Source organism: Tamandua tetradactyla, chromosome 9, assembly GCF_023851605.1.
Source record: "Tamandua tetradactyla isolate mTamTet1 chromosome 9, mTamTet1.pri, whole genome shotgun sequence".
Lineage (NCBI taxonomy): Eukaryota > Metazoa > Chordata > Mammalia > Pilosa > Myrmecophagidae > Tamandua > Tamandua tetradactyla.
This window is the reverse complement of record NC_135335.1, coordinates 109,733,915-109,747,311: the sequence shown is the minus strand read 5'-3', so window position 1 is coordinate 109,747,311 and position 13,397 is coordinate 109,733,915. Positions and strand designations below refer to the sequence as shown.

The window sequence follows — 13,397 nt, the reverse complement described above, 5'->3', positions numbered from 1 at the left end:
AACTGGCAAGTTAAAAAGAATACATACATGGGTTAAACCTGTATCTTGAAGAAAATACACCATTATTACTATTGTATGTGGATGTCACAAAAATGGAGTCCATAAGTCATGAAAATTCACATTAAGTTTAAAAACTACAAGTTACATGTTATAATTGTAATACAGTAAATCCAGACCTAAATCATATACCCATATAACATCAAAAAATAAAGTTATATAAGTCATTTAAAAACTTACAACTCCACTGCTAAAATAAAAAAAATAAAACATTACATATCAAACTTTATGGGAAACAGCCAGTTATACCCCCAAGACAAATAAATCCACAGCTTTAAAGGCTTGGGCACTCAGTAAGGAAAACAAAGGAAATACAACTAACCATTTATCTTACAGTTTTATAAGAATACACCCATAATTAAATGTAGGAAGTAAAAACTCTGAAGCAGAAATAAATGAATGAAAACACAAACAGTACAAACTACAAATCTAAGAGCTGGCTCATTCATAATAATAATGTTAAAAAGAAATTAAATAAATATACAGAAATTATTCTATTATTTTAAGGACTAACTGCCAAAATTAGCACACAAACAATGAAGGTCAAAATAAATAGTACAAGTAGTAAGAGGAACAACCTGGGAATGTTATCAAAACTATCACTGACATCCCTGCCCACATCAACACAGATCCTTTTCCAGTTGGATTTATTACTGAATTCTTCAAGTGTTTCAAAGAATAGTTTCCATGTTATAGAAACCATCCCAATATAAAGAGAATAAACAAAACAATCTAACACACTGATAAAACAAACACAGATATTCTATAAAATCCAACATCATCACAAAACATAAATTTCAAATTCAACTCATTTATAGACAGAGAATAATAAACAGTAATATTTTAACATTCTCTCATCAACAGTAAAAAAATGTACCACACCAAAGTTAAGGGTGAATTAGAGGGGGGTAAGGGAGGATATGGAGGTTTTGGGATTTTGGGGGCGTCATGAAAATGTTCTAAAATAGATTTTGATGATGGACGTACAACTATGTGATGATAATGTGAAACAGTGATTGCAGACTTTGGATGGACTGTACAGTATATAAATATATCTCTATAAAACTGCTTTAAAAACTAAAATAAAACTGATTAAATATTAGAAAGTAAAATTTTACACTATATTAAAAGTATAATTCATCCCAACGAATAAAATTTATCTCAGAAACTCAGGGTTTTTTAAGAGAGCATTTCTTTAAAAAAAAAAAGATACAATCTTTAGTAAATGGTAGAAATTAATCAAATTAATTTTTTTCCTTAAATGATGAAGAGCATATTACATTAAATGACACAGAGCTAACACTTCTGGTTGTTTACCAGCATTTATAACTCCATCCTATTTCCTAAAACAAAAACTGTTCATCAGTGGTCTTTTCTTTAAAAATAAATTTTCAGTATTACATGTTTATATTAGGAAAGAAGGCTAAAAATTAATGAACTAATTCTTAAGAATCCTAGTCAAAATGACAAAGGAAACACTGAACCTAAAGCAAACAGAAAGAGGATATTAAAAAGAGTAGAAATTAATAAAGCACATAAAACAACAAAAAGAATCAAAGCCAAAGTTTCTTTGAAAAGGCTAATACTAATGGCAAATCTCCAGTAAGAGGATCAAAAAGGGGGAAAAAGCCATGGGAAAAAAAATTACATGACCGGTATAGGGTTTTTATGCCCATGATAACAAACATTAACTGGTACAGGTTATCCCTAATAAGTTTAAATTACTTTTCTCCAAAATAACTATTTTATACCTTCACTTTCCACAAACCTCTCATAACTTGTGTACACTCCCACTCCCAATCATAACTGTCAACTGATGGCCCAACTTCATATTTTATTGAGTAAATAGAAACCTTAGAGGGAAGACCTCTCTATCCAGTCTCCATAGAAAAACCAGAAATCTATCTTCTGCCTCCATTTCTAATGGACTTTACTGCTACCTTTACTGCTACCAAATATCAACCTCTCTACTTGAACTCTAAATCCCACATCTTATTGCCTCCTTCAGTTATTCAACTCTTTCCAGCATCATCCATCCGTCTTGAATTCGTTCTCCTCATGAATTCATTCCCCCCACCAGCCAGCTGCTGTCACCACATTTCTACACTCCCCTCCCCAACAAAAGTTCTCAAAAGTTGCATGTGCTTACAGTAACTCCTTCCTTATCTCCAATTCATTCTTCAATCTATTCCAATTTCTGTTCTTACCTCTCTACTGATAATTCTCCTATCATCTCCCTGGGGCCAAATTCATTTCTCTATCCTAGTGTTAGTAGGTCAATCAGCAGCTCTGACAAAGTCAACCACTTATCTTTTAGGAAACACTCTCCTCTATTGGCTTGGTTTTCTTTCTGTATTAGTAAGAAAGAATTCTCTGCCTTCTTTGATGGCTTTCTCAGGATCCTGAAATGTTGTAAATTCATCAGGATTCTGTGCTGGGAAGAACATTTTCTATCTGCCCTTCTCTTCCTTGGCAATCTCATCCATTCCAAGGTTTCAAATGCCATATAACAAAGTATTAAACACATTCTAAATGAGCACATTTTCTTAACAACCATCTTAGGTAGAAATGACTACCCCTTGTTTTACACTTAAGGAAACCAAGGCTCACAGAAGATAATTAAGTTACTCAAACCACAAATGCAGTGGTAGAATTCAGATTGGTACCTGTATCTGTCTGATTCAAAATACAAGCTCTAACCCACTAAAAAAACTTTACGAAGAAATCTGTAAGCTGATTATTTAATCTAAAGAATCTTAACCATTAATAAATTTAATAATTTTTTTCTAATAATTTAATTCGGTTTACATATAACTAAAGGCTAAGAAAAAAATAAATTACCATAGCAGAGCAATGTATTTGTATTATCTGTTTATGCAATTCTTTAGAAATTTATTGACATTTAATAAAGATATTAATGTAGTGTGTCTGTAATACAGATAAGTGATTTTGTGATTAAAATGAGCAATGTATCTGAGTCTGTCTCTTTATTATAATTAGTCTTAGTGTTTTATTCCAATATTCAACATCATCTTGTATCTACATAGTTACAAGAAAATATTTATGCTTTAATATTTTATAGTGTATTAAAATGTAGAGCAGAAGTTGGCAAACCACAGCTTATGGGCCAAATCCAATCCATCTATTTTATAAATGAAGTTTTACTGGAAGACAGCCACACCTATTCCTGTACTTACTATCTGTGACTGCTTTGGTGTTAAAACAGCAGAGTTGAGTAGGTGGGACAGAGATCACATGATCAGGAAGCCTAAAATATTTACTGTCTGGCCCTTTATAGAAAAAATTTGTCAAGTTCTGATCTAGAGTAATCTTTGTACAAATATATATCAATAAATATGAAAGGTTTTAACAACATATTTATTTATAACTGAACTATCTAGATGTCTTTTAAGTTCAAATAATACAACCTAGAAGAGAATAGAATATGAGGAACCCAAATTGCATATTAATAAATATCTACAAAATTATGTTTTAAAATTGTTCATCTAATTTCCTGAAATGGACTATTAACTTATAGTTTGCACCAATGACAACTTCTAAGAATCACAGCTGTTAATTCCTGGACATCTGAGTAAAACTTTAAAAAAAGGAAAAAACTCATACACATCATTTTTCTACAAGTTTACCTCTAATTTACCATTTTCATTCCAATAGTCAATTTACACATTGCAATCTTAAAACCTTTAATGTATTATAAAATACTGTATCTTAAATATAGATTATCCATTAAGAAATCTACTGCCATCTCTAGAATAAGCTTATAAACAAGGGGTAGTTAAAAATGGTTTGTGGCACTGATCTGCCAAAGAAATAGGATTTTTCACCACTTTAACACTACATACTATTTACTCAGTAAAATAATAAAGAAAGACCATAAGTAGCAGCAGCATTTAGGGCTGAAATAAATAGTATCTCAGCACTTAACCAGGTAAGGTAGTAAAATACTGAGCAATAACTCTTCAACATCCCCCAAAACATCTCATTTAACATATTAGGAATTCTCAGTCAATTTTCAATTGGGAAAATTTGTCAGGATTCCAATATTACATGCCAAATTCCAAAAATGAAATACAGTTGCATTCCTGTTGAACTCTTCCCATTTTACTTTATCTATTATAAGCCTACATAGTGGCTGCCAAAAAAAGATTAAGCAATTTATGTTTCCCAGTTTGGGGAAATTGTGCTTTTTGTTTCTACATACTGAGTTTTAAAAGCTCTATTATGTGACCTTTACTTTATCGGCATGAGAATAGTGAAGGCCGGGGGGGAAAAAAGATCCATGGTATCAAGTTTTTCCTCTTACCATAATTCTAAACCATCTTCCAGAAGATAAACATGTGGAGGCTGGGAAACATCTGTACTCAGTTGAATAACTGGGAGCAGGAAAGGGTACAGGTTCTTGCTGTCTGCTCCTAATCCCTATAGGAAGTATAAATAAAACTTAACATAAGACACTCTAAGGTCCCACCCCCACCCCCCAAAAATTGACCTATTGTATAAAGAGCCCTAAAACCAATGTTTAAAAAATAAACCAGACTGTTTAAGGATGCTCCTAATTATAAACACTACTAATACAAAGTTCTGTTTACAAATTGGAAAACAAATAGTAAAAAATACTATTAGATTGCTATGGCAATAAAAGAATTATATGCCAAGGCTACACAAATCTTACAGTTTTCAGATAGACTGCATATAATAAACATTTATTCTCCTGTTTCCTATCTCTTCAAGAGATATTGAACACTGATATTTTAAATTCTATAAATCATCTCACCTAATAATTTTAAATAAAACAAGCCTAAAGTTCATCAATAGGATAAATTATGGTACAAACATTCTAGAATACCAATTAGCCATGAAAAAGGATTAGAGATGTGGTAAAAAAAATCTCAAATTTGTGAAATGAATTTAAAAGGTGCAGAAATATATATAGATATGTGCATAAAAATGTTTCTAGAAGGACAGAGAAAAAAACTGTTAACACAGTGTTTTATCTAAAACTCTGATTTGCCTAGTTACTATCTAATGGAGGTTGACTCAGTGTATCATTCTACAATATAAGCACTTTGGAAGAAAACAAAAAGGATAAAAAGTTAATCTCTAAACTATTAACAAACTTCATAATCTGAGAAATAGTGAAAGGAAGTCAAACAAACTATCAAAATGTTCGATGGTTTCCATTCTCTATCATATGTGGTTAAGTGACCAAAATTCTTTTATATAAAAACACCTGCTCACTTAGGGAATAATTCAAATGTCAACACTTTACAGCGAATTACAATATCACAAAACAGATACATATTCTCCCTTTGACAATATATACATAGTAAATCAGATCAATTTTTATCAAAGGGACATAAATACTTCAGTGGAAATACATAAAGTTCATCCTTAAATATCTTGAGTGTTTAAGTTTGGCCTTTTTTATAACTAAAAATCAGTTGAAAGATCTTATCAAAATTTTTCCAAAGGAAGAGAATTATAAAAATGTCATATTTAATAAAATGTTTTACTGAGCCTTAAAACTCACTTAAATTTCACTCTATAGAAAGGATAGCTCAATCTTTAATGGACCAAAAAGGGACAAACATTAGGAAATACTAGTCAAGTTCATTTTAATTATGAAGTACACTGAAAATTTCCTTGGAAAATCAGAAGTGTCTACTTAATCAGTACATATTCCAGTAAACAAAATATTGCCATAAACTAAAGTAAGCAACCGCTAAATACACAAAAACTCATAGTCATTACCCTTCCTGACAAGGAAGGTAAATTTTAACTGCCAATTAGTGAGATTAGGGATAGATAATTTTTCAGCAGTCAAATAAGGGTAATGTGGCAAACTGATCCTCAATTTCCAGGGATGTCCTTGTGAAGGCTGTAAAAGCCCGAACAGATTCAATATCTTATAATTTAGTGGCTAGAGGAATATGTCCAATCCTAGATACAGCAATTTTAAGAAGATTTAGCTTAATTCTTTGCACCAACAGTTGCATGGTCTCCTACGATACCATGAAAGCATGAAGATAAATTACCAGGTATGAAAAAAATTCAAAATGTTTAAGGAGAGGAAAAATCATATTCTATTATTATTATATAAGCTATAATCATTAGGGGAAACAGGGTGAAGGGTAAATAGGACATCTCTGTACTATCTTTGCAACTTCTTGATAATTTATAATTATTTTTAAATTTTAGGAAATAAAAAAATAGCATCCTCAAAATATGGGCTCTGTTCTCATGTCTCATGTACACGCTGATCATGCCCAAATCTGTATGTCTAACCCAAATCTCTGCTGAATTCCAAGCATGTATTCAAATAATTATGGAATATCAGCACCCAAAAGCCATGTCAAACTTTAAGTCTAATACCAATTTACAGTCTTTCTAAAAAACATTTCTTCTTCCTGCATTTCCTAACTCAAAGGAACATGTATCACTATCTAGCTGGTTGATAAGTTATGTATCACAACTACCTCCTGGTTCCTCACCTTTCTTGCCCTACATCTAAACAATCCTTAATTCTACCTCTTTAATTTTCTCAAATCTTTCCCCTTCTCTCCAGTACCTTCAGGTATTTGTAATCCTTTCATGGTTAACACAAAGAGCCTCCTAGTAGTTTTGGTGACCTTAGTTTTATACCATTTCAAAACATATCCACACCGGTGCCTGGATCACCTCTCTAAACTAAAAAATCATCATTCCTTTTTCTGAACTTGGAAAGTTTTTTTTTAATCTTCCTGAGCCTCCCCTACCCAACTTCTGTATCTTATGTTCCAGCTCTACCAAACAATTAACATTAATAGAAATCACTGTGTTGGCATCTGGCAAATTGAACATATACTACTGTTCTCTCCCCAAATCCACTAAAAATCCACTAAAAGGACAGAAGTATGTTTTTTTAAGACCTAAAACCGTAAGTACGAAGCCAGCATAAGAAGAGATGAAAATGACTAACTTTTGGAAGGTGGGGAAAAAGACAACTGGTAACTGACTTAGACTCAGAAAACAGAAGACCAAAGCCAGCACTGAAAAAGAGGCAAGAAGCAAAAATCTCACAATTTCCAAGTCTCAAGAACTGGGTAGCACTAGGAATTCTGGAAAGTGGGGTTTGAGTGGAAGATGTTAAAAATAAGAGGACTTCTAGAAGGTGTTCAGAAAGTAGCCGGATGCCAAGCCCTCATCCATGTTCACAAGCAACTCTACGAGCATATTACCTACTCTTTTTTGAAAGGTAAAACAATGGTCTCAAGATAGGGAGATATCAAGTTATCAAGAGCAGGGGGACTCCCTAAAATAGGGAGATTATATTAGCAATGTAATAGGCAAAAGACTGAAGGATCCTTCACGGAAGCAAAAATTCAAAGTATTAATATTAATGTGGAAAGTTCCCCTATATAAGACAACCCAACTAAATGATTCTAAAGGAAAAAAAAAAAATCAGCAAGCTTCCAACATATACTTAGCCCTGCTAATCAGTTTCTTTTAGTGCTTACTCCTAAATTTATAGACAAAAAAATTGATAATTCTTGAAGCTGGGAGACTGCGTTACCTAAGGACACACTATACTGTTCCTTCTTTTGTGTATGCTTCACATTTTTCATAATAAAAAGTAATAAAATAAAATAAAAATAACCAGGCAAGCAAGATCAACAAAATATGATTAAAGCGTCTATCATGAATAATAGAGAACAAAAGATATTGAAGAAAGCTGCCACTGGAAGATGGGCTCCATTAGAAAAAGGGATTAAAACAAGAAAGAAGACATGAGGTACAGAAAACAGGCACCCCACAGAAAGAAGAAACAAAAGGAACTCTCTGGATAATGGTGAAAGGGGATCGATCCAGTTATAACAGCTGCGCACAAGTACAGGGTAAAAACCAATCCAGACCAGAGCACATATGAATCTTTCAGATTTCTTCAAAATAATGAAATTGACAAAATATCTGCTGTGTCTGAACATATTGAAGGAATATTTAGATAGCAGATAACAGTTTGGGTTCAACTACATAGAACACTAAATACAGTAGGAAAATTCTAAACGACTACCTAAGATCCTTGGCCCCTGGTATACAGTTTTTCAGTTATTCAATCAAACACCAACATACATACAGCTTGAAAAGATTTTGCAGATGTAATTAAGATCCCCAATCAGTTGACTTTAAAATAGGGAGATTATCTGGGTGGGCCTCATCTAATCAGACAGGCCCTTTAAAAGAGTTTTCTCTGGAGGGATGCAAAAAGCAAAGCCAGACCAAGCCCTTGATCTTGAGGCTTACTCTTGTGAAGCTTATGCAGGTAGCGGAGAAGCTAAGCTGTAGGTATGCCAAATAGTTACTTCTGAAGGACCTATTTTGTTGCTCAGATGTGGCCTGACTCTCTCTAAGCCCAACTCTGCAAGTGAAATCACTGCCCAGCCCCCTACATGGGACATGATATCCAGGGGTGAAAGTCTCCTTTTTTAGCATGGGAGATGACTCCCAGGGATGAGTCCAGCCCTAGCACCGTGGGATTAACAATTTCATCCTGACCAAACGGCAGAAAAGAAGTGTTAACTAATAAAGCATCTGTGGCTGAGAGAGTTCAAATAGAGTCAAGAGGCTACTCTGGAGGTCATTCATAAGCAAGTATCAGTTAGGCATTGCTACCTATTGTAACTTACCAAACTCTAACCAAAATCATTCCACCAATCCTAAAGAACACGTAGGGTAACATGTAAGATTCTACAGAGGTTCCAGGCACTAGGGTAACTTTTCAGAAACCTACAACCTCCAGATGGGTTTCTGGACCAGATAAGTCACAAAACCTAGAGGACTTAGTCTATCTAGATCAGCTAGTTCCATCTCCCTACTCTATTACTGACAGCCCCTTCCAACATGAAAAAGTGAGAATGACTACGGCCCAAATAAACCTAAAGAGCAAGGCAGAAAGAGCAAAGGTGATGGCGGAGTTATACAGAGAAGGTAAATGAATATGACTCCTGAATCATTAAACTGATATTTCTTTTAGTCTCCAGTACCTTACAGCTGCTAGAAGTAAAAATCTAAAATTGTGGAATTGTAATCCATACAAACTCTGAAATCTGTTCTATAACTAATTGTTGTGCTGTGCTTTGAAATTTATTGCTTTTTTGTATATGTTATTGTTCACAAAAAAGAAAAAAAAAGTCGATTGTGATAATAAACAATATTTATTTCTTCTAGCTTCCTATATTCTGGAACAGCTAGAAGGAAAAATCTGAGAGGCTGATATGGTAACCCATGACAAACTCTGGGATCTGTCCTATATCTACCTGTTGAAGAGTGCTTGGAAAACCATTGGTTTTTTTCTTTCTTTGCTTTGTATATATGTTATATTATATTATACAATAAAAAAAGTTAAAAAAAAATAAAAAGGAAGCCAGAAATTCAGTGTTGGGATTTAATCTGCAAGAATTTCTCCAATGCTAGCTTTGAAGTTGGAAAGGGGTCACGTATCAAGAACTTTGGCTGGACTCTAGGAAATGAAAGCACTCCCCACATGGCAGCCAGCAAGTTAACTGGAGCCTTGATCCTACAGTTATAAGGAATTCAATACTGCCAACAACCTGAATGAGTGTAGAAATTGATTCTTCTCCTAAGCTTCATAGGAAGAAATGAGCCTGGCAGACACTATAATTTCAACCTATAAATATCCTAGGCAAAGAATTCATACATGCTGTGCCCAGACTATTTACCTAAAAAACTGTAAGCTAATATATGGGTGTTGTTTTAAGCTAAGTTTATAGTAATTTGTTACGTAACCATAGAAAACTAATACACTAAGCAAACAAAATTATTAACAAATGGTAGGAACTGGGAGGATGGTTGTACAAGAAAGAAAATTAATCATAATGTAACAATAAATGCCTTCAATAGCCATTTATATAATCATAAAAACAAAAACCCTATGTATTGCAAATTACAATAAAACTATATTTGGAGTTTGGGTATGTGGGAAACATTATATTTGCCTACAGGTAGATGGGAGTAGGTTTGAAAGGATTCAATTTCATCTACTATAGAGGGAAGTCAAGAGATAACACCCACAACACTTAACATTAAGAATGAACAATATAAGCACATTACTTAAGAGATATAGAGGTAAAAATCTAAGATATCCTATTAAGAAGTAAAGGAAATTCATCCACCAAGCATGAAACAGAAAGAAGAATGGATAAGGTACTACCACTTTTCATAACAGAACTGACTCCTTAACCTATGTAACATGTGAAACTGATTAATACATAAACCAAAAAATAAAAAATAAAAAAACATGTTTTCTCAAGCCCAGGGAGGTTTATATATATTGGCCCATTTGTTTAAAATACCCTTACCACTCTCATCCCTAAAGCACCATCTCCTTAATACCACCTGTTTAGCACTACTTAACACCAACACTATTTGGATAACACTTCCCTAGCGTCCCATCTCACCCTCCAGGTCTGAGATTGGTAACCCACCATGTGCCCCTGTAGTACAATGTTTTTATTGCTAAGAGAACACTTAATACAACTTTTTAACCACCTGTCTTCCCCTAACAGCCACCTTCCAAAGAGTTGTCCTATTCATTCCTGTATCCCAGTGCCTAAAACACTATTATTGTACATGGCAGGTGTTCAATAAATGTTCACTGTATAAACGACTATCTACTTTCATTGAGGCCAACTAATGCAGGCTAGAAAGGGATAAAAATTCAGGTTACCAGAATCTGAGTCCCCAGGTTTAAGAAAAAGAAAAAAAAATCCACGTCAATATCTGCCTAAGTGCTAACAGGCAAAAGATGACAGCGGTTTCCATGAAAGGAAATTTTACCAACAAATGACAGAAAAACACATCTTAAGCTACAATCTCAATTTTAATATTAAACATGATATGCTTTCTCCAAGAAGTGCAGGTGATTATTTGGTTGGAACTTTGCACCCTCGACTTTCACAAAAACATGGGGTACTTTAATGTCACAATTAAAAGAAGAGGCTATATATGCTCCAAACATTTTCTTAATTTTTGAATGATTTATTAAGGTTACAATGCCTGAGAAGATATAAAAGCTGGATTTTGGTTGTTGTTTTTTCACATCTCCCTCACAAAACTCCCAAGTTGAATCCAAAAACACATTTTGGTAGAGAAATAATACAAAAGACCTGGGTATCAGTTCTTGTACTGTTACCTACAAATGCAATCAGAGACTAGTCACTTACCTTCTCCTAGCCTTTGTTTCCTCATCTATAATAAGGACATAATCTTTACCTTATAGGATGATTATAAGAATTAAAGAGTGGAGAAGAAGGGAGGCTAGGCCAGACACTCACTAAAAGACAAGTGCTTGAAAATATTTTGAATTGCCATTTGTCTGTATCTAAAAGTGCCACAGACAGGAATCTGTACCTGTAAAACTCTTCAATAAATACTGATGAGTTCATATTTCAAAAAAAGTGTAAAAGTACCTGATAAAGGTTTATAAAAGTAATGTCAGAAAGTTTGAGAGTCATAATTCCTTAATTTAGAGGGAGTTCTCCCCATCAGAAACTCTCTCAAACTTTGGGATCAGAGGTCAGTAAAATAATTTGTGCGTCCCATTCTCAGTCTTGGCATCAAGCTCCTCCCTCTACATTCTCACTATGAGACTATAATTCACTTTAACAGATCAGATGAGAACTACAGTCCAGTCCTGTCCCTGAAATTCAGGTTCCTCGATACTTGCTGCACATCCTCAACACTTAAAAGTCAATATGTCTAAAATCACAGTCACTTTATCCCCTCAAAAGCAACTTACCAGTTTTCCTGCCTTCCCAATTTATAAAAGGGAAAATTTTTTACTTTAAATCAAGGAAAACAGAGTAAGAACGGAGAGCAAATTTATGCAGAAAAGCCTTGAATAGCAGGGAATCTGCATGCAAAGTACAATGAACTGCACAAATCACATCAGTCTATCACCACTGGAGACCATTACATGTAAAGTAAGAAATCTTTCCAAAAAAGTAGAGAATACTTTTTGGATGTACTAAAAAAATTGCCCAAAACAAACATATGAAAGTTGTTTTAAAAAGTATTTAAGCTACACATGACAAAAACATAAAAATAAAAATTGAAACTTTCACTGTAACATAAACGACATGAAAACAATGAAAAAAATTTAAGAAAAAAAAACTAAGAAATTCTATGAAGAGGTAATTTACCTGAACAAGATGAATAAGTGTTGTCAGAATAGCACATCTCAACATATTGTGCTCTTCGCTCTGCTTCCAAAGAAGAGGCAAATATTGAACCAAACATCCTACATATGGCCGGATCTACCATAACAGAAGATAGGATGCAACAGAATCCTATTAGTAAAAAAGGTAGTTTACTTCCAGAAACACTCACAGAGCAATATTAAGTCCTAGGTAGCAAATATTTAATATTCTATAGATGTAATATGTTAAGCACATATCCTTTTAAAGATAAAATCATTTGGAGTAATCAAAATCTTCTAAAATTGATTGTGGTGATAAGCATACAACAATGTGATGATACTGTGAGCCACTGACTGAATACTTTGGATGGATTGTGTGATGTATGAATATATCTCAATAAAATTGCATTAGAAAAGAAAAAAATTAAAATTAGACCTTAAGTAGAGATATAAGACTCTATGATAAATATTTTTTTTAAGCTTTGAAAAAGTACCAAATTCATTCAATGAAGCAAAATTTATGAAGTAGAAAACAACATAGTGAAACCAATTATTTCTTAGGAGGTCATTAACAGAAAGTGCTATATATCCTGATTCTTTTCTAATAAAACAGCTTACGTAACTGGAGATTACATTATATTTTAAAAAAGAGCCATCACTCATTCATTTATTCAAGAATTATCTGATGGGCATCTTCTAAGTATCAGACCCTGAGGACAAGACACTGCAAAGAAAAGGATGTAAACAAAGATATGCAAATCTTTACAATACAAAGACAAGTACAATGATGAAAGTGTATGGAGGTATAATGGAAACAAACAGAAAGGAAAACACTTTTCCAGGGATAAAATTAAGTCCACTATGGATTAAGTTAAACTTTCAAAAAATATACCCTGAAGCACAAAGCACAGCTTGACAGCAAGTTCTTTTAAAAATTAAATGGATCAACACTCGAGTGGGCTCCAGACATAGGATCACAGTATTTGAAATTGATCTGACAGGAGAAATAGTTGGCTATTAAACAAATACTAGGTCTTCACAACTTTAGTGCTACCTATTTTAGTACCATGGATTAAAATTTTAAAATCATTCCCAGAAATGTATTGCTATAGTTTCTTTATTGTGC

The 13,397-nt window shown here is 33.4% G+C and overlaps 1 protein-coding gene across 5 annotated transcripts in view; it reads right to left on the bottom strand.

Annotated features, from left to right (window-relative positions):
* IPO11 (importin 11) overlaps positions 1-13,397 on the bottom strand; it is a 337,786-nt gene that overhangs the window by 133,456 nt on the left and 190,933 nt on the right. For all 5 annotated transcript variants that reach the window (XM_077117257.1, XM_077117259.1, XM_077117260.1 and 2 more), the window contains exons 20-21: positions 12,276-12,389; positions 4,382-4,497 (exon numbers count right to left, since the gene is read on the bottom strand). In XM_077117257.1, the coding sequence (XP_076973372.1) occupies positions 4,382-4,497; positions 12,276-12,389 (230 nt within the window). The remainder of the gene's footprint in view (positions 1-4,381; positions 4,498-12,275; positions 12,390-13,397) is intronic.